At 38.1% G+C, this 25,072-nt stretch overlaps 1 protein-coding gene across 1 annotated transcript in view; it reads left to right on the top strand.

The window, feature by feature from the left end:
• PDE8B (phosphodiesterase 8B) overlaps positions 1-25,046 on the top strand; it is a 63,184-nt gene extending 38,138 nt beyond the window's left edge. Inside the window, exons 6-22 of the mRNA XM_081945165.1 lie at positions 2,572-2,660; positions 4,160-4,238; positions 4,568-4,708; positions 5,775-5,863; positions 7,138-7,198; positions 7,831-7,882; positions 9,054-9,131; positions 9,849-9,925; positions 10,320-10,484; positions 11,748-11,793; positions 12,323-12,449; positions 14,720-14,918; positions 15,698-15,915; positions 17,612-17,747; positions 20,061-20,228; positions 21,462-21,591; positions 22,540-25,046. Coding sequence (XP_081801291.1) covers positions 2,572-2,660; positions 4,160-4,238; positions 4,568-4,708; positions 5,775-5,863; positions 7,138-7,198; positions 7,831-7,882; positions 9,054-9,131; positions 9,849-9,925; positions 10,320-10,484; positions 11,748-11,793; positions 12,323-12,449; positions 14,720-14,918; positions 15,698-15,915; positions 17,612-17,747; positions 20,061-20,228; positions 21,462-21,591; positions 22,540-22,661 — 1,977 coding nt within the window. The 3' untranslated portion in view covers positions 22,662-25,046. The remainder of the gene's footprint in view (positions 1-2,571; positions 2,661-4,159; positions 4,239-4,567; positions 4,709-5,774; positions 5,864-7,137; positions 7,199-7,830; positions 7,883-9,053; positions 9,132-9,848; positions 9,926-10,319; positions 10,485-11,747; positions 11,794-12,322; positions 12,450-14,719; positions 14,919-15,697; positions 15,916-17,611; positions 17,748-20,060; positions 20,229-21,461; positions 21,592-22,539) is intronic.
• The last annotated feature ends 26 nt before the right edge of the window (positions 25,047-25,072 follow it).

Genomic DNA, 25,072 nt, shown 5'->3' with positions numbered 1-25,072 from the left:
TTCTGTTACATCTAATAAATTGCACGTGCATTTCTGTATGGAGAACTCAAGCTCATCTTGTTTAATTCCCATACTCTGAATTTTAGTTCAGAGTATGGGAAATAAACAAAATGAGCTCAAACTCATAAAGATTATTCACTGCACGGGCCAATGAACTTTATAGGTCAATGTTCTTTTTGGCTTCTTCCACAAAACGGTTTTAAAAGCTCAGTTTCACAAACACTCCCACATTCTACAATATACAAATATTCATCCAAAGTCCTTATTTCAGGGCTTTGTTTCAACCCTGATCAAGCTTAGAGATTGTTCTGGTAAAGACATATTTATTTGTCCTTACAAAATACAACCCATTAGGTGCCAGCAACACATCACCTGGATAGCTCACGTCATATCCCAGAAAGAAAATATCTTCCATTGATACCATTTGCAGAGCTAATCTTTCAATTGCAGCATTCTCATTTCTATTTCCTCTCCTCTTTCATAGAGTGGAAGGATGGATGAGAATTTCAACTGACCTGAGGGATCTTGAGATTCTTTTCATGTATCATTTATCCACTTAATATTTTAGGAAGGGAAATTGCTGGTGGACTTGATAAATGGTGATACTATATATAGTTAGAGAGCATTCTCCTCTGTCTTTTGTTGCAATGTCTCTTTTCTTTGAACTAATGAAACCTTGCCCATTCCCATTAGTTTGTCCTTTTGGGTGTTAAAATGCGTCTCCTGAAGATTTTAGCATCTGTGCTAAGAGATACAGTCTTTCAGTTAATCACACATTGCAAGATGTACTGGGCATTCAACGTTAACACAAATCCTGAAATTATACCTGGAAAATAACTTACAGTCAGTGTTAGTAGCCTAACTACCATAATTTTCAGCAGCCATTTTCCAGACATATTTCAAGAGTATCTTTATCAAGAGCAAATTACAATATTCCAGTTGTGGTGTCACAAAGGCATGAATAATTGTTGCAAATCCAACAGGTTCAAATACTATTTATATAGAAATTATTTCTATTAATGGTGACATTGTTTACTTTTCCACAATACTGTTCCTAAGGTGCAGCTGTGGCAGGCGAGAAAGTGGGAAATCATGAGTTCTAGTCCCATTTTAAGCATGAAGCCAACTGGGTGACTTTGGACCAGTCCCTCTTTCTCAGCACTAGGAAGGGAGCAATGGAAAACCACTTCCAAGATCATGCCAAGAAAACTGCAGTGAGTTGTCCAGTTGCCAGAAGAGAACACTAACTTGGAGGCACACAGGCATACATTCACCTGACACTGGCAGCTTATTATTTTGTAAGCAAAGAAGATGTGTCTGTGTGTGTGTGTGTATAGACTAGTATATAGAGACTAGTCTATAGATCTATTTTAAGCTATTTAGCTCTCATCAGCTAGCCATACCCTTACTGGGATTTGAACCATACATACATACATACATACATACATACATACATACATACATACATACGTGTCTGTGTTACAACCCCTGGTATGCCTAAATATGGGAGGAAGGTCACTACTCCCTCTTTCTGTCCTTCGGCTCATCACAGAAGACCATGCAGGCAGATACAACAAATACAACATATATATATATTGTATATATATATATATATGTTGTATTTGTACTGATAAATAAATAAATAAAGGGAGACTTTAGCCGAAGGACAGAAAGAGGGAGCCGAAGGACAGAAAGAGGGAGTAGTGACCTTCCTCCCATATTTAGGCATACCAAGGGTTGTAACACACATACATACATACATACATACATACATACATACATACATACATAGCACTTGTTTTTCCTTGGCAATTATTATTTTTGTGAAAATCTTTATTCATATTTTTATTGAGAGATGTTTTACCCTAGTATAGCTTTCCCAATCTATCTCACCCAAATGGAAATATTACTTCTAGAACTGCAAGCCAGTGTCAGTGGTTGTAATTCTAAGAGTTGTAAAATCAATATATGTAGATAGTAACAGGAAGGATCCTGGCCTCTCTTATTCAAACACAAAGTTGGCAACATGATGTGAATGGGCACTAATGTGATCTCCCACACTTCATGCCCAAATATTTTTTAAATCATTTAATTTCTTTTAAAAAATTATAAATGGAGCTGGCATGTTATAAATTCAGGCACCAGCTTCTAGTGCAGAAATGATATTATCTCCACAAAAATCCCTCTGGAACAATAGAAAACACCCAGGAGACTCATTCCTATTTCCTTAAATTGGTGCTTCAGTGATTAATTATGCCTGCCATTATACCTACAGGATTGGCTGGCAACTGTAGAGAAAAAAGAATCCCCAGATGCTTTTGGGTCACATCTCCAAATATTGTTCTGGTTCATCTGGGTCAAAGCATTGCTATTTATTAAGGATTGGAGGAAATCAGAAGCCAATATCTACATGCTTCCCCTATATTGTTTGCCTTTTAGAATGGCATTCTCTTGAGTTCTGGTGTTTTGCAAGCTAAAAGTATTTGTTGGTTAACTCATCAGTAGAAAGATTATTGTAGAAGTAGATTATTATGATCAGTGACATCTACTTTTTGTTTTCGTATTTCCCAGAGATTTTTGGAGAATAACAGCATCATTGCTTGTTACAATGAACTGATTCAAATAGAACATGGTGAGGTGCGATCACAGTTCAAATTACGGTATGTAAGCATTTTTTGTTACCAATTATCCCCTGGGTTAGTAGAAAAAGCAGAGTCGTTGTATTACATCGAAATAACTCTGTCCAGATGTTTGGCAGAATTCGAAGAATGGAAATTAATCGAGAGAACAAACCTAGAACTAAGTTAGAACAAGTGATCAGTGGAATGACTTGCCCCCAGAAGTTGTGGATACTCCAACAGTGGAGGGTTTTAAAAAGATACTGGAAAATTATTTGTCTGAAATGGTATAGGTTTCCTGCCAGAGCAGGGAGTTGGACTAGAAGACTTCCAAAGTCCCTTACAACTCTTGTTATTCTGTATCACCGATGCTGGGTATTTATGTATTAAGAATAGCTTTTCTGACTTTTGAATTGTAGGTTTGTCATTGTTAAAAGAAACATAAGTTTAAAAAATTTAGCTCAAAAATCTAATTGCCTATATTTCAGAAATAATTGCCAGATAGGTTTTGCATGACAATTTTTTTCTTCATCCAAGAGTCTTTCAGGGCTCATCTCTACTATGGTACTTCCATACCTTTGTATCTCCAGATCAGACAATTTGTTAATGGCTAGAACTATCCTTTAAATATAACCAACAACTCAGTAGACACAAGATCAATGTTGCAGAGAATGTCTGGGACTGATATTTTTAATGCTGTTTCATGGATTGCATTCAATTTATGGTTTTAGCTTATCTATCATCTATCTATCTATCTATCTATCTATCTATCTATCTATCTATCATCTATCTATCTATCATCTATCTATCTATCTATCTATCTATCTATCTATCTATCTATCTATCATCTATCTATCATCTATCTATCTTCATTTATTAATTTATCCATCCATCCATCCATCTATCCATCCAGAGATTTGTCTATTTTTGTAAATGTATTTTTATTTGAAGAATAAATAGAAATACTTACCTCCGTGAGCAGCACCAAATGTCAGTTGGTACAATCTCAGGAAGACACATAAATATATTTCGACTACCTGCAACTTGTATGTTGTAGGTTGCCACCTCCTGCTTTACTATGTAGAACTCTAAACTTCCCTAATCAGAAACATTTTCCTCACAAAGTGCCACTTTGTGCTTAGGTTGCAAAGGTAGACTTATCACTGGATCTCCCCACTCATGCAAGATGCAAATTTTGACATAAATAAAAACATGCATTTTTACTACGTCTGAGGAAACATCTGGGAAAATTTGTGTTGAGTCCATGCCTCTCTGATTTCTTTCCTCCTGCCAAATAAAAGTTATAATTTTAATTGAGAAGTGGGTTCTATTTATATTACTGCAATAGTAATAGTACATCATTCATATATTAATGACATTAATTTTGCATAGTTTAATAGTAAATAATACTTTCTAAAAAGTATATTTTTACAGGAAGGTGATATGTATTTCCATGAATTTGCATAGGAATTAGTCAGTTATAGTATCTTGAATTGTTCCATCATAGATTCTAATAGTTACTATTTATTGATTAATTACAGGGCTTGTAATTCGGTATTCACTGCACTAGAGCACTGTCATGAAGCAATAGAAATAACTAGTGAAGATCATATTATTCAGGTATGGAAAAAAGGACAACTCTCCTTAGGAAATGTGTTTATCAATGTCACTTTAAACCAATAAAGGAAAGAATCCCCACTTTTGCACGTGGGTATAAATTCTGTTTAGATATTGTTTGTCTAGGGAAGTACCATGCAAAGTTTTCTGTGTTTTATTTTGGAATTCTTTTCTATTGTTGCATTTGCACTGGGGGAATACAAAGCAAGGCCTTTCTATTTAGGTATTTGCATTGGAGGTTTCCCACACTGGGATTGTGCAAACAGAATATGATTTTTTTTCAAAAATGGATTTTAAATTTTCTTATAACCTTCATTTCATTTTTCTTACAGTATGTTAACCCAGCCTTTGAACAGATGATGGGCTATCAAAAGGGAGAATTAATAGGGAAAGAACTTACAGAGCTTCCAAAAAGTGACAGAAACCATGCAGATTTGTTGGATACAATCAACACATGCATCAAAAGAGGAAAAGTGGGTGATAATTACCCAATGCTTTAGCATTCTTTAATGTAATTTATTTAGTACAATCTGAATATGAATGAAATCACTGTGATGTGTATTCTCATTTACTGGAGAGGATTAGGCACAGACAGGGAAGTTATTTGCCATGGATTTTTAACTTGGAGCAGAAGGTTAGGCTCAGTGCTGTCCATGACCCCTTTTATGTCTATAAGTCTATGGACCTCAATGACCCAAGTCCTGGTCGTCCAAAGGTGCATTTCAGGAGGCAACTGGACTTTTTTGTGGGTGCTTTTTTAAATAAGAAAATCTGTGATTCTCTGAATGTGTGCTACATATGAATATGACATGCTGCATGAAAGCGTCAGAAGGCCACCTGACTGGGAAAGACTAGATCAGTGATGGCAAACCTTTTTTGCTACTGTGCCAAAAGCGGGGGGGCACAGGGGCGAGCACTGGTATGCCACACCCATAATGCTAAACCCCCCCCAGGGCACGCAGATGTGCACGATCAGTGAAAAAAACCCCACACTTTTGTCATGGTTTTTTCGCCTTCCCCAGGCTCCAGAGGCTTTCTAGGAGCCTGGGGAGGGCAAAAACACCCTTCCCCCCTGGACGCCCTCCAGAGGACCAAAAATCGACCTACGGGGAACCCGGAAGTTCAGGAATGGTGACTTCCAGTTTGTCCTTAGGGCAGATTTTCGACCTCCAGAGCCTTCAGGAAGCTTCCCTGAAGGCTCCCGAGGGCAAAAATCGGTCCTACAAGCAAACCGGAGGTCCATTCCTGAATTTTTGGTTTGCCCGTAGGGCCGGTTTTTTGTGCTTTGGAGGCTTCAGGGAAGCCTCCAGAGGGTGAAAAATGGCCTCAAAAGAAGGCTGAAGTCAACTGGCCAGTGCTGGCCAGCTAACAGGGCAATGCCTCACATGCCCTGACAAATGGTTCATCTGGGTCACACGTGCCATAGGTTCGCCATCACAGGACTAGATCACATATTGAGAAGGACTGCAACATACTTTCTTATTTTTAGTAAGGCAGATTGACTACTTTTTTGACTATAGCTTCACTTGACTTGTTTAGGAATGGCAAGGAGTTTATTACGCGCGAAGAAAATCAGGCGATAATATCCAACAGCATGTTAAGATAACACCTGTGACAGGTCAAGGAGGGTAAGTGATGAAAAATGAAAAAATGCATTGACCGTATGTGATGTGTATCAAGTTTATTTATTATATTTGTAGGTGATAAGATTGCTTTTCGAATCAGGTTCTGTTGACATGGTTTGCATAACTAAATCTGAGTAATATTATCTTTGGATTTTCATTCACTCACTCACTCACTCAGTCACACACACACACTCACACACACACACAGACACACACTCATTTAAAGTGGAAATCAGAGTAGATATAGGGGGTTCCTATCACTTTATCTACCCTTAAACTCTACACCAAAGGGGTTGAAATAATTTAACTCTGTTCTTCTGCTTCACATCTTGCTAGGTGGTCTTTGGCACTTGGAAAGACTTAGAGGCTACGTAGCAGAACTCAGATGACAAATGTTGCCATCCATGATGTAGCTTGTTAGTTTTTTTCTTCTATTTTCTGTAGAAAAAAAAATTAAATATTGCTCTTTCATTATCTCAGAATTCATTAATTGCATAATTAATCCTCAAGCTTGTAAACTAAATTGAAAATATGGGATGTATTTAGAATATAAAAGGGAAAACAGAAAAAAAATCAGAAAGAATGACAAGAATACTTAATACTTAAATAAGTAAATGCTTAATACTTAACTCACTTTACTAAGGATGTACTTTGGTGAAGTATGATAACTGTATATGATAACTCTAGTCCCTGTTCTTCTGTGAATTTACAAAAGATTAAAGTTGACGATGTAAAGGAATTCCACCATTCGAATGTCCAATGCCTTTTGATAAATTAAAATGATGGTTAGAAGTTAAGAATTTGATTATCTCAGGCATATTACAAACTTTATACAATTTAAATACCATTTATCTCATTCAGTGAGATGGCGGAAGTTTCTGTTGAAGGCTTAGACGGAGTTTTGTTACATCAGTTGCTCTGCATCAGGGGTAACAAACTTGCAGCCCGCGGGCCGAATGCGTCACATGCTGGCCACTCCCACCCCCATTTTAGCGAAGGGGGGAAAAGTTGTGATACATCATGAGATGACAACGTGACGTCACGACTTTGAGACCCCTGCTCTACATGTACAGGATTCTGCTGGAAGATCATCTTGTGTTCTTGATCCCTTTTTTCCTCACACCAGTATTAGCGTGCGCCAATTATAAGTTGTTGGTGTTTTATAGAATGACCTCAATAACTGCCATAAATAATAAATACAGCATTGAAATAAACTAATTGGATCTAGATTTTTTTATACTGCATTTGATAACAGTGGATTCTTTTTATATTCATAGAAAAATTCGACATTTTGTATCTATCAAAAAACTGTGTTGCAGCAATGATAGAAACAAACAGGTATGATTTTCCCATTGTACAATTCTGTGTTGCATTCTTATTAACAACCAGATGTTCCCAAAGTCTTTAATTATGTATTATTTAAAATATAAATGTCAAATCACATTATCATAAAATGGATCTTGGGACAATGAACTTTTGCTGTTTGGCAAGATGATTTGCATTTATTTTAGCGGCCTCTCCTATGTTTTATCATATACCACTAATGAGATACAAATTTCTCTGTTTTGTCATGGAAAGTTATGATATTTCAAATTATACTGTTATCGCCATTCAGATCCAATGTAATGAGGAGGTAGCTATACAGAGATAACAGCTGGTTCAACTTTTTAACAGATGATTTATGATATAAGCACAAGCAAACTATATAGTAGAGATGGGAATCTCTTGGCCTCCAACAATAACTTAACTTTCATCCCACCAAGAAAGCTGATAGAAGACAAAGTCAATTCCCTGAACACCTCCAAGTTGCAGCTGTCTGAAAAAATGGTTTTTGGTGGCCTTCAACAGTTTTTGATTAAGAAAGTTAAGGGCTAGTCACTGCTAAATATGCTTTGTGGCAGGTCTTTATCTAGCTATTAGGATGGGAACTTATATGTCTCTTTTGTCTTTCCTTTTTCATATAACACAAGACTTACAGGATACATCATGATGAAAAGTGCACAGGAGATCAGTTTCAATCAGGTTAGAAAATAGTATTTCTATTATTTGAAGAATCAAAACCAGTCTTACTATTAGGCTGAAGGATGCTTTATATATTATGGCACTTATGCGGAGGTAGTTGCTTCTGGAGTTGAAGTTCTGTCTGAAATCTGGAAGTAGTTTAAACTCTAAAATTATTACTCGTTAGTAGACTGCTTCTATTATATATGAACAGAACCTTAAGCTAATCAGTCTTTTCAGTCCACCTATGTTTCATTCGATTGAAAAATATAAATTTCAATATATACAATAAAATGGAAGAATGTGTCATTAAAATAATTTGGGATGTAATATTGCAAGAAAATAGAAGAATATAGAATTAAGAGATTGACCTTGATTAAAGGGTACAGATCAGGGGTGTGAAACACAAGGCAAGCGGGGCCAAATCCGATTTGCGATTTGGTTGGATCTGACCCGCGGGGCCGTCCTGGAAAATGTAAGGAGCCGGCCCGCATCACTTTGGCCCGGTCTACCCAATGCAAAGAGGAAATATCAGACCAGCATGGCTTTGACCTGGTCTACCCAGTGTGAAGATGGCCGGTGTTGCTTCTGCCCAGTCTACCCAATGCAGAGAGGAAACATGCCAGCAATTTGGAGAGTGGTGTCAAGCTGGCCACACCCACCCAGTCAGCCACGCCCACCCAGTCAGCCATGCCTGCCCGGCCCCCCCAAGGTCAACCACAGTCTTGATGCGGCCCTCAATGAAATTGAGTTTGACACCCCCGGTATAGATTATGCTTATGTGACATAGGGCCAGAGTACTTACTTACTTCTAATGTTTCTGCCAACCTTACCAGATCTAGTACAGAGGGCATGTGCTGGGTCTCTTGTATGCCATCTCATTGGACTCTGGAATCATACCTTCTCACTGCCTGTATCTGCTCTGTGGAACTCTCCCATCTCCAAAACTTTATCTTTAAATCAAATCAAGTTTACCGTATAATAAGGCAGTAGTAAAATTAGGAAATTAAAGAAGTTGGTTTCTTTGTTTTCTGTTATCCTTTCCTATTTAATTTAGGGAAGGGTTCATTTTTAACTTTCTGATCTGTAGCTGGGAGGCAATTTAAAAATCAGTCTTTTAATATGGAGACAAAAATGTGGCTATGAAAATAAATCCTACAGCTTTTAAAATCCCTTCCTTTAACATTTATAGACTCTCACTCCTTCAGATGCAAGAACAGAAGGAAAGAATCCATTGATGCTAAATCAATCACTTCTCAAAGCAGTGATGGTAAGAAATGAAATATGTGAGAGATAATATTAAATGGAACTACAATTGATGATTTAAGTGATTGTCATTTGATTTAATATTTTATTGTAATCTTTTTCCAACTATCTTGGCTATTGAATAGCAGGAAGAGGCAGGATAAGTTTAAACAACGGGAAAAATAGGCAATTTCTTACTTTTTAATCATACAGGCAGTCCTCTTGTACCGACCATAATTAGGACTAGCAATTCTGTTACTCAGTAACACAGATGCAAAGTGAAATGTCATGTTGCTACGCCTCATCTATGACATTCAAATGTGGTCCTTAAATGGATCACCCATGGTCATTGAGCAAGTCATCACATGACTTGCGAATTCTTGCTGACTTCTCCACTGACTTTGCTTCTGGCAGTGAAGGCTGCAAATGATGATCACATGACCATAGGATGCTGTAACCGACATAAATAGGTTTTGGTTGCCAAATTGCAATCAAATGTCCAAAGGGATGCTGCAAAGGCCACATCTTCAAGGAGTGCTCATAAATCTCTTTTTTCAACACTATCATGACTTTGAACAGTGACTGAACCAGCAGTCAGTAGGTGAGGACTATCCATATATGCAACATAAGAATATATTATTTGGGACAATCTAATTTAAAATAATACGATGTATAAGGGAGTAGCATTTTTAAATTTTTCAAGTAGCCTTTTCTAAAGCCCAATTCTTTCCGTTTAATGCAGCAACAAGCTTACAGAATCATCGATATTCATCTATAGCAAGAATCCACTCCATGACAATAGAAGCTCCAATTACAAAGGTATGAGGCAAAGATTTTCCAATATCATTTTATGCATCAACAATCCTTTTGCAAAATAAAAAATAAAAATTGAGCACGTCCATTTTTATTACACTTATTGAAATACCAATTCATGTCAGCCAGAGATGTTGGGATTTACTATAAATAAGTGTTTCTATGTATGAATTGTCGGCTGTTTTGCACAAAGTCAGTATAGTGAATTTTTAAAATATGCATTTTTTAAAAAAAAAAATAATTGATTGAAGAATTAGTTAATCATTTTAAAAGCCAACTCATTTATTCAGTTCATAGTTCTTTTCTATTGGTAACTCAATATTGCCTGCAGATTTTATAAATACAGTGGATTGAAATCAACAATGGCATTGCTATTTCTTTTCCATTTGTAATCCTACAGGTTATTAATATAATCAATTCAGCTCAAGAGAATAGTCCTGTGACTGTAGCAGAAGCCTTGGATAGAGTGTTGGAAATCTTACAAACAACAGAACTTTACTCTCCACAGTTAGGAACCAAAGATGATGACCCTCATACTAGTGATCTTGTCGGAGGACTGATGACTGTGAGTAAAGAGACATAAATCACATCATCAGTTTCACTATAAAATTGGTGGCTTGTTTTTTGCTTCTGCACATGGGCAGAACAATTTTTATCAAGCGTGCGGGCGCGCAACAGCCACAAGTGAACCGGCACTAGTGACTGCTGGAACCCAACCCTGGCTGGAATCCAGGCTCACATAAACAGGTTATCGTCATCAGGAGTCCTTTTGCTGTACTTCCAGTGGTGGGTTTCAAATTTTTTTAGAAACTCTTCTGTAGGTGTGGCCTGCTTTGTGGGAGTGGCTTGCCAGCCATGTGAGCGGGTGGGAGTGGTTTGGCAGTCATGTGACCGAGTGGGCATGGCCAACTTGTAAAATGTGGTGAAACTCACTTAACAACGCTCTTGCTGTTGGCTCAGAAACTCTGGCATTTGAAGCACGCAAGTCTTAAAGCTGTCAAGTTACAAGACCCTTGCACCCCTAACCATGTAGAAAAAAAACCCCAGGGGTGTTCAAACTTGACAGCTTTAAGACTTTAAGGTTTAGACAGGACTCTTAGAGGCAGGCGGGGCGATTGGTGAGCCAGCCAATCAGTGAGTGGTGGGCGGGGCAATTGTGGTGCGGACGGGCGGGGGGGGAGGGAGCTGGAACCAGTTCTAAATGGCACGGTAGATTTGTGGAACCTCTTCTATAGAAGAGGTTAGAACTAGCAGGAACCCACCCCTGTGTACTTCTTAACCATTAAAAAGATACTAAAAAGAAATGTATAAAAACAAGCAGTTTAGTCATGGCAAGGGAAACAGTTCTAGATTCTTGGCCATTAGGAGAATAGAATGTTATGAAAGACCTCTTCTAGACTAATCATAAGAACAGCCTTTCATGAAACCCATAAGCTGAGATTTATGATGAAAATTCTGTAAACCCACATCTTACTTTTATGAATGCTGGAAAGTGTAGTAGAAGAGATTGGTTGTTATCTTCTCATTTTTAATTGAAAACTCCCTACCTCCTTTAGTAGACCTTGAACAAATAAAACAGTACTTATTAGATAATGGATAGGAATCAGGTTGCATTGCATTTTCAGTTATTTTTTTGCAGATTATGTAGAACATTTATATAGACTAGACATTTTTATGATTATTTTTAACATTTATATGCATGTAGCATCTATCAGGAATGTCACTAGCTTGCTGTTTAATATTTATAATAAATTACATTTATTGAAATGTAATTGCATCTTTTTTTCTCTTAGTATATAGAATGCTTTTCTTCTTTTCATTATTTCAGGATGGCTTGAAAAAACTGTCAGGAAATGAGTATGTCTTTTCTAAAAGTAAGTTTCTATGTTAAACTCTCTTTTTATTTGTTTATTTATGTTAATATTGCGGGGAAAAATGCTTTTGCTGAAAAAATCAGGAATACAAAACTCTATCTTAATTTATTTCATTAATTATATATTGAATTTGGTGCATAAAGAGTTTAGATGTAATAGGTTTTAACACAACATTTGGAAAGATCAGTTTATCCCTTTTTATCACTTCAGACTACTTGTAGTGCAGACAGAAAATATTCATTAAGTTTGTTTTGCTGTAATACAAGAAATAACAGAATAACAGAGTTGGAAGGGACTTAGGAGGTTTTCTAGTCCAAAACCCTGCTCAAGGAGTAGGATACCCCTGGCTAAGATACAACGTTGAATATAACAATATATGTTTTCCATGTCTTTCCACAGGCATGGGGTTTCACCCTGTTTAGGCTTGCTAATATCTCCAGCTTAGCCTTGAGACTTTCTTTTTATTAAGGGTTTTTCAATTGGGCGCCTGCTTACAGATTCATAACCTGCCTGTTCCCCATTTGTACAGATATGAACCAGAGCCAAACAGTGCCAGTCACCATCAGTGATGCTCCGCCCTGCATTGCACACTTATTGGATAATGAAGAGAGCTGGGACTTTAACATTTTTGAACTGGAAGCTGTTACAAATAAAAGGCAAGCTTTGTATCTATGCTCATTAGATGAATAAAAATAGAAGTTGCAGGCAGTTTGTCATAAATGAAATCGGTGGGGATTATTTATAATTGTTTTGGCTGTGTCACTGTGCTGACCCACTTCGCATAGGCAAATGCATCAATGCAGTCTTTTATTGCACTACTAAACTGTTACGGCCGGACAGATGTTTTCACATGCTCACCGGGGATTGGTTGCCCAAACTCCGGGAAGTTTAAGCAACTGTCATTGGCCGGCTGGGCTGCCAGAGCTCCTTAATTTACATGATTTTACATGCTCACTGGGGATTGGTTGCCCAAACTCCGGAAAGTTTAAACTATTGTCATTGGCCGCCTGGTCTGCCGGAGCTCCTTAAAAGGCGAGCTCCAGCAGTCCAGCCGGCAGAGCACAGTCACTTAAACTTGCAATAAAAAGTGCTGAAACTCACTCGCGCCACTCGCCTGCTGTTTCTCGCCGATCTAACATAAACCATGACAGAAGGCCAGGGATGGGATTCAGCCAGTTTGGACCTGTTGGGCAAACCAGATGCTAATTTTACATTTGGTTAGCCAAACCAGTAGTTGCAAGGACCGGCTGGCCCTGCCCACCCCACCCCATCCCACTCCTCCCAGGAGTCTCCATGTGGCCCATTTTGGATGCCAGGTAAGTGCAGGGCCCACGTGGAGGCTCTGAGAGGGTGAAAAACAGGCCTCCTGGAGGTTCCGAAAGTCCAGAAATGGGTCCGTTTCCAGCCTCTGGAGGGCCTCCGGAGCCTGGGAGAGGCCATTTTCGCCTTCCTGGAGGTTCGAGAAAGAGAGCTTGGGGAGGGCAAAAACACCCCCCCTGTGGTGCAGGAGGCTGGGTAGACCATGGCCACCATGGCCACGCCCACCCAGCAACTGGGCAGAGAATTGGTTGATAAAATTTTTGAATCCCACCCCTACAGAAGGCCCTGCAGGGATGTTGGTAAAACTCTACTCCACTTTCCCCCACAAAACAACCAATGTAACCCAGTTCCACCAGCTGGGTCCACTAGTCATCAGAACCAAGCCCCCCCAAACAGGAAGATAGTTGAAGGTCCACAAACCAGGTGCACAGTTTGCAAAACAAGGTCCTTAAACCACAATCCAGTCAATGTCCGCAAAGCAAGGTATGTAAATCCTAAGGTTGAAACACGAGTCAAAGTCTATGAGTAGAGGTTTCCAAAAGTCATGGGAATGCATGCTGAGACAAATGATTGTTCCCAGCGAATACTCCCTCCCCTGACCTCTGGTTAATCACCTTGTGCCAGGTGTTCCTTGTGAGGGGGGGCAAGGCAGCCTCCTCACGAGCAGCTGAGCATACCTTCTCTGAGCTTCTCTCCACTTCACTCTCCATGACCGTGAATCTGGTGGGGAGGCAGCTTTTCCTTGTCAGTAAGGACCTGTTGTCCCTCATCACCACTGATCGTCTGGAGCCGATCCTCCCCTACATTTGTGAAAGCAGGCAGCTCCCCATCCAGTTGACCACTTCCTCCAATGCCAAAGGAGCCTGGAAGAGCTGGATGTTCCAGAGGAGATGTCCCAGCTCCAACTCCTCTTCCTCCTCCAAAATGGGAACTGACAGAGCCATGACAGTCACCTATTACAGACTGTTTTGCAATTTGGGCCTTTATTTTACTTTACTTTAGTCTCCCTCCTGAATTTCTTTCAGCTGTCATTTAGTTGGTTATCTTTGGGGAAATAGGACCCTGTGCCTCTATTTATAATGAAGCAAGAGTGGTGGTATACAGGTTACAACCACAACTTACAACCACAATTGAGCCCAAAATTTATTTTGCTAAGTGAGACAGTTGTTAAGTGAGATTTGGCCCCTTTTATCATCTTTCTTGCCACAGTTGTTAAGTGAATCACTTCAGTTGTTAAGTTAGTAACAGTTAGTTGTTAAATGAATCAGGCTTCCCCATTGACTTTGCATGTCAGAAAATCACAAAAGGTGATCACATGACCCCGGGACACTGCAACCATCATAAATGTGAGTCAATTGCCAAAATATCCAAATTGTGAGCATGTGACCATGGAAATGGCGCAACGGTCTAACTGTGAAAAGCAGTCATAAGTCACTTTTTTCAATGCCATTATAACTTCAAACGGACACTAAGCAAACTGTTGTAAGTTGAGTCCTACCTGTAGTTTATCTAATAAAATTAAACTATTAGTAACCAAAGTCTATAAACATAAGAAGTTCAATGATGAGTGACCTTGTTTCTTCATTCTTCTCTTGTTATGTTCCAGGCCATTAGTTTACCTGGGTTTGAAAACTTTTTCCCGTTTTGGCATCTGTGAATTCTTAAACTGTTCAGAAACCACACTGCGCGCATGGTTCCAAGTGATTGAAGCAAACTACCACTCCTCCAATTCTTACCATAACTCTACTCACGCAGCAGATGTTCTCCATGCTACAGCATTTTTTCTGGGGAAAGAAAGAGTTAAGGTACAGCTTGTGCTGATGGTTGTCTGTTCCTGGTCAAGTATTATTAACAAGTTCATTTTATAAGAAAGAAAGATTAGTCAAGAAGCAGTGGTTTGAAAATCACGGAAAGGTACGTTTAAATGCTGAGGAAAAGGCATCCATCTTTCCTTTCCTAACTGATTGTCTTTGGTAAAATAAAAGATGAAAGTTAGAGAAGAATAAGAGGAAGTTACAAACGGACAAAAATAATGGATTTCTCCCTACCATGATCAAACTGTTTTGAGAATTGGATTGGGCAACAACACAAAAAAGGCTTGCCTGTAAGCACCCTAACTGGAAGCCTTTCTCAAATTATAAATCCAGATTCTTTCACTGAATAAGAAAAAAAATCACTATAAAACAGCATACCAAGAAATCCAATCCTGCTTAATTTTTTTTAACACAGTAGGATTAACTTGGTGTTTCCATCTGCTGTAAGGCAGCTGCGTAGCCAGAGGGGTCTGTGATGCGCGTAGAAAAGAGATGGAGCTTCATCTGTAGCTTTATGTCTGCCATCTTGATTTTTTGGGAGCCACCCCTCCACCACCCCCCGATATTTCTGGAACGTGACTCTGCATTTCACATAATTGAGTCTGCATTTTCCTAATCATTGCATTTATAAGAATAGATAAACCAATGAAGAATCGCAGGGAAATGTTACTGAAAAACCATGTATATTGCCTACGTGAATGCATATATGAATGCAAATGTATTATTGATTGACACATTTTAACTGATAAAAACTTGATGTTTCCTTCTAGGGAAGCCTTGATCATTTAGACCAAGTGGCTGCATTAATAGCGGCAACCATTCATGATGTGGATCACCCAGGACGGACCAACTCTTTTCTGTGCAATGCAGGCAGTGAACTGGCTGTTCTCTACAATGACACTGCTGTCTTAGAAAGCCATCACACAGCTCTGGCCTTCCAGCTGACAACAAAAGACAACAAGTGCAACATTTTTAAAAATCTCAGCAGGTTAGGTTCTTCGAAATCTTCTTGGATTTGAGCCTGGGAATAGAGTTTGGATCTCTGTATAGTGCAGGGGTAGTCAGCCTTTTCATACCTACCACCAGTGATGTGCGGTGAGGTTTATGGCTGGTGAGGCTGGTGACGTCATCAGCACGAGCCGCGGTCCCCTTCATGTTGACTCAGGAAGGCAGGGAATGGGACCACGTGTGCAGGAGGCTGAAGCTGCCTCAGCCTCCTGCACACGTGGTCCCATTCCCCTCTTTCCTGACTCCTGAGTCAACATGAAGGGGACCGTGGCTCGCGCTCCCCTTTTTTTATTTTCATGATGAGAGCGGTGAGGCTCTGCCTCCCCTGCCTCCACGTCCCTGCCTACCACCCACTTTTATATCTCTCTTAGTAGTAAAATTTTCTAACCGCCCACCGGTTCCAAAGTAATGGCGATTTATAAAGTAGGGAAGTAACTTTACTTTATAAAATTTATAAAGCAGAGTTACAGCAAACCCCCCCCCCACCCACTATGAAAGCTGGAACGCCCACTAGTGGGCGGTAGGGACCAGGTTGACTACCACTGGTGTAGTGTGTAAATTTAGTCTTCTTCATTAGTCAGTATATGTAATATAGCAAACTGATTCATGAATATCAGTTCACCAGAATATCCCAAATCTGAAAAATGTGATTCCAAATGAAATTCACATTTATATCTCTCTCAGAACTCTTTTCGTTGTGGAGATTTACTGTATGTTTGCATAAAGTATGTATTAAATACCTTGCAATGTAATGTGTTAATATGAAAATATATTCCTAACAACTATGGAAAGGTACTAGTTCTCAATTTACAATCACGATTGGAATTGGGATTTTGGTCACCAAGCAGTGTCGTCATTAGGCAAGTCATTACATGACTGGACCTGATTTTGCTATCATTTTACCACGGTCATTAAGAAAATCACTCTGATTAAGTGAATCACCTGATCTTTAAGTGACGTTGCTCAGTGGAAACTGGCAGAGAAGATCACAAATGATGATCCACAGGATGACTGTAGGATGCAATTTAATCTCATAAGTGTGAGCTGATTGCCCAAATTGTGCAGGAGTGGTATGATAATCATAACTTGAAGGATAGGTCATAAATCACTTTTTCCAAGGCTGTTGTAACTTTAAACTATCTTTAAACGAATGGCTGTAAATTAAGAACTATCTGTATACAGGTAGTCCCCGACTTATTATCACAATTGATCCCAGAATTTATGTTGCCAAGTGAGAAATTTGTTAAATGAGTTTTGACCCGTTTTATGACTCTTCTTGTGAAATGTCACAAGAATGTGACTGGGTGGGAGTGAGTGATGTCAAGTTGGCCACACCCACCCAGATTTTGTGGCTTCCGGTGTTTTCTTTTCTGCGGGAAATGGGTCCAAATGGCTCTTTGAGTGCTTAAGGTTGCTGACCCCTGCCCTACCCCAGTAGGAAGCCTACTGTTGAATTTGTGACCTACTGGCTTTGGCCATACCTACTTTCACGGGCCTCAAAAGCTAAAGCTCACTTGTAGTGCAGTCGAATTGCGTGTTTTAGTAACACATAACTGTTACACTGCAAGGAGATACCTGTACAGTCAAAAATGGATTCGCCGATGTTATCCTGCTACGTGGGAAATCAGGAATCAGTTCTACCAATACCGAATTCAGATTGCTCTTTCTCTTTTCAGAAATCATTATCGAACCCTTCGTCAAGCAATTATTGACATGGTCTTGGCAACAGAAATGACAAAGCACTTTGAGCATGTGAATAAGTTTGTGAACAGCATCATCAAGCCCATGCCCTCAGATGAAAGCAACGCCAACGTAAGCAGCAGACCTTTCGAATAAACCAAAGCATTTCAGTCAGATGTCTTTTTTCAACTTTGGTCATCTTTCATCCATATGGCAGCGGTATTCTAATGGGAACAAGGGTGATTTGCATTTCATTTTCAACCATAAGTGCCCATAATTTTGCCTGAGTATATTCTTCTTTCTTTTTATGTTATTTTAATGTTTGTATTTTGAATTATTAATGTAATGCATGCTTCTTCACAATTTGAGGGTTTCATTAAAATGGAAAGACTATGAGTAATATGGAAATTATTAATAATCATGGTTTAAGGCTTTGTGAACAATACACGAGATCCTACAAAATAGCCGTAATCAGTTTAACTCAGGGTAAATTGGAAGATTGGTTCCCGCAAGCAGTTTTTCATCTCTCTCTGGCTGGCTGTGGTTCTTAAAAGAGCTTTCAGTGAGGTGTTGCTACATAAGGCGTTTACATTTTGGTCCAGGAAATAAGCTGACGCAATAAAATGTTGCATTGTGCAATGATTTGAAGTTGGTCTACAGCTACTTTACCCCATTCCATCCCTGCCAATCCTCATTGAAAATTCAAAGCCAAACCGGAGCCTTTGGTTTTGAAAGTTCTCTGCAGCCAGGTAGCATTCATTGAATGCTGAAAATGCTCAGCCTAACGTTTTGTTTCGTTCTTTTGTAAGTCATAGTGTTTCTCTGATTCTGCTAATCCTTCCTGTTCTATGAATGGTGCCATCACTGAATATGTAAATATAAGCACCCCTAATTGAACATTGGTATTTGTGGGAATTTAGCAATGTGTACAGATCTAAGATTTTATTTAGAGTAACTCCAACACTACATTTTTTAAAATATGTACCTGTTCACATGTAGTAAAGAAGGCATAAAGACTTCAGATTTACAGGCAAAATGATAATTTTATATTCCTATGGTTTTGGGAAAGCTACTTTCATAACTGTATTAATAAAAATATACATGTGGAAAGATTTCTAAAAATATACAAAGGGCTAGAAAAAAATTAGCAATAAATATTTTTTACAATATTTTTTATATTGGAGTCACCTATATCTACACCAGTAATGCTCAACCTTGGCAATTTTAAGATCTGTGGACTTCAAGTCCAGAATTCCCAAGCCAGCATACTTAGTTCTTATGCATTAGGTGCTAAATACAAGAGCCCTGGTGAGCCGGTGATTAAGGTGCAGTATTGCAGGCAAATTCTGCCCACAGCCTGGAGTTTGATCCTGATGGGGCTCAAGGATGACTCAACTTTCCATCCTTCCGAGGTCAGTAAAATGAGGACCCAGATTGTTGGGGGCTACATACAAATAATGCTTACATTGTAAAGTGTCCAGAGAGTGCTTTACAGCGCTCTGGGGCAGTATGCAAGTCTAAATGCTATTGCTATACAGTATAATGAAAATCTATGGCTTATACTTTTGTTTTGATTATATTATAAAATATATTATTACATTGTTTTTATAATACTTTGCATTTTGTATAATTGAAGTTTTGATCACCAGATCCAACACTGGTTTTCCTTTGCAGGGGGTGGGGTGGTTGGCACATAGGAACTAGTTAAGTAGGGTGAAGAGAAGGAACTTGCATTCTTCACTTCACAATTGCTAGTATGGAGACAAATTTGTCTCAAAATGAAGCTCTTAAGGGATGCTGTGCTCAGGGATCACCAAATCAAATTGTGTTATATTGTGGAGTTTTACACAGCATAATTTCAAATAGGATTTTTTATTTTTCTATAGCTAACAGCTATGAGCCAATGTATATATAAAAATAAATTGGTTCAATGAAATAAGTGTAGTATAGGCAGCTAACATTCTATTATTAAAAATGCTTCAAGATGTTGTGACACTTGACACAAATGTGTTTATTGTATAGTGAGATAAAGATATAGAATAAATCAGTGGCCAAAGACAGACACACCTAAACAGGAATCCCTTATCTCTATTTTGGTTGATTCGTTGTCATCATATTACTATAAATTGAGGCTTACAATATTTCTCTAACAACCTTGACTGAATTCTCAGACTACCAAATAATCAGTTTTCTGAGGATTGTACAATAACATACAACCCACCACCCTGCCCCAAAAAGCAATGAAAAATATTTCAGTTAACAAATTATTGTACTTTCTGATAAGTCTAAGTAAGAAAGCAACTTCTTCACCTTGCTCAAATCTCTTGAATTCCAGCCAAAACCAAGTGACTATGTAGTTTTCCTTATAGTGCATAGAGTATTATAACATTATATAGTGACTATGAGTGGTAATGCTAACTGACATTATGAATAACCATTTTCCAGAATGATAGTGGTGATTGTGAATACCCAAACAGTCTCAAGAACTTTCCAGATAACCAAACACTGATCAAGCGCATGATGATAAAATGTGCAGATGTTGCAAACCCATGTCGTCCTCTAGAATTGTGTATTGAATGGGCTGGGAGAATTTCTGAAGAATATTTTGCCCAGGTATGAATTTACGAAAATCAAAGAAATGTTTTAGTCCTTCTAAAATCTAATGCTTGTGTATGAAAATCTTAATGCAATAATTTTATTCTCTTTACTGAACAACTATCTCCCATTCCCTAAGTTTTTAATTTAATTCCATTTGTATGGTGCTCTGCTTACATATTTGACTTTGGGTGATTAACATCATGTTAAATTGGACAATCTATTTCTCAATTGTATTGTAAGAGAGAGACTCTAATGCCAGAGCAGAGGTGGTATTCAACAGGTTCTGACCAGTTCTGGAGAACCGGTAGAGGAAATTTTGAGTAGTTCGGAGACCAGTAATTACCACCTCTGACTGGCCTTGCCCCCATCTATTCTCTGCCTCCCGAGCCCCAGCTGATCTGGAGGGAATGGGGATTTTGCAGTATCCTTCCCCTGGAGTGGAATGGGAATGGAGATTTTACAGTATCCTTTTCCTGCCACGCCCACCAAGCCAAGCCACACACCTACCAAGCCAAGCCCACCAAGCCATACCCACAGAAACGGTAGTAAAAAAAATTGAATCCCACCACTGTGCCAGAGCAATACCATCAGCTCCTACCATGTTAAATGCTGACAAAACAAATTCTGATCTTGAGATATGAATTGTATGAGAAAAGCAACAGTAAAATAATTCTAAATAAGAAGTGAAATGCTACTTTTCATGCACATGATCTGTTATATGTCTTGTTTATTTTGTTTTGTTTGTTTTGTTTTTATTGGATTTATATGCCGCCCTTCTCCCAAAGGACTCAGGGCGAAAAGTTAAAAAGTCAACAGGTTCTGACAAGTTTTGGAGAACTGGTAGAGGAAATTTTGAGTAGTTCGGAGACCAGTAATTACCACCTCTGACTGGCCCCGCCCCCATCTATTTTCTGCCTCCCAAGCCCCAGCTGATCTGGAGGGAATGGGGATTTTGCAGTATCCTTCCCCTGGACAATACCTTTTTAACAAAAGTTAAAAAGGTATTTTAGGGTACAGTTTGGTAAAAAGAGACAATGATTTAACACTTCCCCTTATAAAAAATAGACTGTAGATTTGGTTCATTTAGGATTACGTTTTCAGTTGCCAACAAATTCAGTTTTGTTCATTGCGTTATAAAAGTTTTCTTTGCTAGATAAATTTAATCTCAATAATTAATTATAAAGTAGACCATTGGTCTGCTTTTGTAATTTTCATCCTGGTTGTAAAGTTGAAAAATTCCCCCCACAGACTGATGAAGAAAAGAAGCAGGGCCTACCAGTTGTGATGCCTGTATTTGATCGAAATACCTGCAGCATCCCCAAGTCTCAGATATCCTTCATTGATTACTTTATAATGGACATGTTTGATGCTTGGGATGGTAAGAATTTTCATTTTTCCTCTTCCGTTTGAAGCAATGCATTTTTTATTGTTTTGCCAACGGGTTTTATGTGTTAAAGGATAGCCTTGTCCTTTCTGTTATTTAGAGCCTGAAGGTTGTTTCCTATCCAGACACAGTTGTTCTAGCAAGAGAAGGGGGGGGGGGGGCTCTTCCCATTGATAAAGTTTCATGCTGGTTAAAGTTATTTTAACACTATTTTTAAAAGGCCTGCCTGGAGAAAGATTATATTTACGTGACAGCTGTATAGGATTTAACAATTCTACATATCTACAGCTGTTTGTTTTTAAATCTGGCAGAAGCACTGAGTTATTGTAAAGGGAAAATGAAACTATAAAGTATCAGTAGGAAAAATTGCATGGCTTCCCAAATAATATAGGTGCGAGATGAAAACCAGTTCATTGAGGATTGGTCATGCTCTGTGGCCACAGAACGCTGATAATTGGCAAGGACAAAATCAAAAGCTGTGATTTACAGCAAGAGTTCATTGATGGAGGTGTCTGAAATTAACTCGGTAAATTAACTCGGTGGATTTGCATCTCCAATAAATTAATTGGAATACATGATTCAGAATTCTCAAAATTTCACAATTGTTTAAATATAAATGTTCATGTACTTTTAAAAATAAATTTAAGTCAGATGTTTTGATAGAATAGATTTGTTAATGAACATGCACAAAAAAGTTATTAAGTTCTAAACTGGAAATGATATCCCACATTCTGTTGTAAAGTGCTTGAGGGAGGAAAAACTTCGAAGGGCTAAGTTACCTGGTTGTGCTACTAGGCATATAAAATGATTTGTTTGCATATTAACAATTGATACTAACAATTGATCCTAAATATACAAAGGCTGAAAGAATGCAAAAATTGTTCATGCTTTTAAAACAAGTATGGCATTGCTTTCCCCAACCCACCCCTCTGTCTCTCTCAGCATTTGCATATCTGCCTGGTCTGATGCAACACCTAGCAAATAACTACAAACACTGGAAAACATTAGATGAATCAAAGTGTAGGAGCCTTCGTCTCCCTTCAGAGAATAACCTTGGAAGCTGAAGAGGACAAAAGAAAGATCATAGCCTACCACATACACTGTGAACCATATACTGGTATGGACCCAAGAAGGGTTGAATTTCCTTCACAATGAAGTAACCAACTGGGAAATGTGGAGAAAAATATTGTTTCTCAATTTTAAATAGTTCAAAATTCTATAACACTGTGGGCTTTTTTAAAAAATAAAGGACATAATTTAGAGACAAGAAAGGGTTTATAAATGCTATCCTGTTTTTTTTTTTTTTTGTGGAATAGATCCTTTTAAGGGTAGTTTTATAAAATGGTTGTAATTTGTCAAATGATATTAGCCAAAATCAATTATATACATAAAACGTAAAGCAAGAAAAATAGCTTCTTTGAAAAATTTATGAACAGTATTTAATTTAAAGTTTATTTTACAAAAGCCTTGTTCATAGCAAGTATGGATTAATTATACACTTGTCAGGTTTTTGACACTGAAAACAATTCATCCATAGAGACCCTAATGTTTCAAACATGGCGGTATCGCATTTCCCATTCTATCGACTTCCAGGATCTACTGCAGATCTCTGGGTTTCCTCCTGCCACAGCCATGGGAGCCAGAGCTCTACCTTCAGATAGCTAGTCAGTCTTATAAGGACCCATTTGCTTGCTTTCTTCCAATTAGTAGAGCAAAAAAGCATATGTGTTGACCCCACTGAATGAGAAATCATTTCTTAATGTAATTGCTGATCTGTCAGACTTCGTTCTCATTTATACATTTATGATTACTGTGATTCAAGCCTGTCAGTGCGTGGAGCCCTCCTCCCTATGCAGGCTTCCCAGCAGGTTTCATTATCAGGGGCAAGTTTGTATGCACAGAGATAGCTCCCTCACTGGCCCTTCGTTACAGTGGGGACTTGCTGCACACTGTGATTTTTACAACAAGAAATCCTTGTATGTGTTTTGCTTGTTAACTAATCTTTTAGAAAATTGTAGTTGATATAAATTCACAAATTAAACAAACCCATAGTTTTCTCTGCCTTTTAATAGGTAACATCAGCCATATATGAAAGTCTAGACAAGTAGTGAAATGAACAACTAGCACTCCATCTTAAAACATTTCTTTGCATCTGCCACAATATGTCATGCTCTATGATGTTGTACAGTTCCAGATTTCATCTACATGCTTAGAAGAGGAATTGCTGGTACAGATCCTATGAGCAGAAAGTGACAGGTGCTTTATATACATGAGCCGTAAATAAAACAAATCCTGCTTATATATTATGTAATATATGAGCCTTCTTAATAGAAAATCTCCAGAATTGACACCTATACAAAGGCCTCCAATCCTCTTTCTTAGAGAAGGGAAATGGATGCTCATCCCTCTATGAGGGATAGGAAACCCCAGTGCCTTGATGTCCTGGATTGCAGCCATAGCAATTACTCTAAAGACCTTAGTGTTAAGAACATAAGCCACTTATATGCTGAATGCTGAAACCCCTAATATTAAAACCCTGTACTTAAAAAACTAAAATAATATAACCCTAATGATGTGGTTCATGCACTGAATGTAACTTTCTCATTCAAGTATGAAGTTTTTACATTAGATGCCAAAGCACAAATATTTTTTACATTTACTTTAAACATAGTGGAAAAGTGTGATGGGGCTTGCACTGGACAATGAATGAAACCTGTGCTTTTACACAACTGCCATTGATTTAAATTGAGATCACACAGGAGTTATTCCTAACAAATTGAGTGTTTTAAAATTACCCTGACTTCTAGTTTTCATTTAAATGGAAGCATTATTTAAATAAGCTCATGAGCTTAGACAATCTTCACTTACTAGGCCATTACTCAAATATTCTACTTAACTAATTATTTATATTGTGCTTTATAAGAAGCTGTGGAAAATTGACATTTAATGTAGAGTAGTATACTGCCCATCAAAAAGAAATCTGATTCTCTTCTGTATAGTCAGAGAAAATAAAACAGGTGAACTGAAAAATGACAATGATTGTAGCTTAAAGAATGTGCCAACATTTTTCAATGTTTTGTATCAAGTTATGTAAAATTGTATTATACTCTCATAATTCCCATGCTGAGAAATGAAGAAAAGCTATATTTTTGTTAAAAATGTAATAGGATCTAACTCTGGTTGCTATGTATTAAAATGCTATATTGTGTTTAAAAACTTTGTATTTCCTGTTTAATTCATCATTGCTATTTATTTCTATCGAAGCCTATATATAACTAAATTTTAATTAAATTTTATTCATATTGCCTTAGTTGCCATTTTTATTTGGAGTGGATTTGATCCAAGAGGAGAACATTCCCTTTTCCAATTGCTTCAGAAAAAAATGGGTAGAGGATATTGTGCAAAACAGTGAAATATGTTGGAAGTAATAAAGGCCCTTTTTCTCTAAGGTGGGGGGGGAGGAGAGAAAATAGAA

This window comes from Natrix helvetica (genome assembly GCF_964273705.1).
Source record: "Natrix helvetica genome assembly, chromosome: 2".
Taxonomy (NCBI): domain Eukaryota; kingdom Metazoa; phylum Chordata; class Lepidosauria; order Squamata; family Natricidae; genus Natrix; species Natrix helvetica.
Note: the sequence above shows the minus strand (reverse complement) of the source record. Positions and strands in the feature narration are given on the sequence as shown.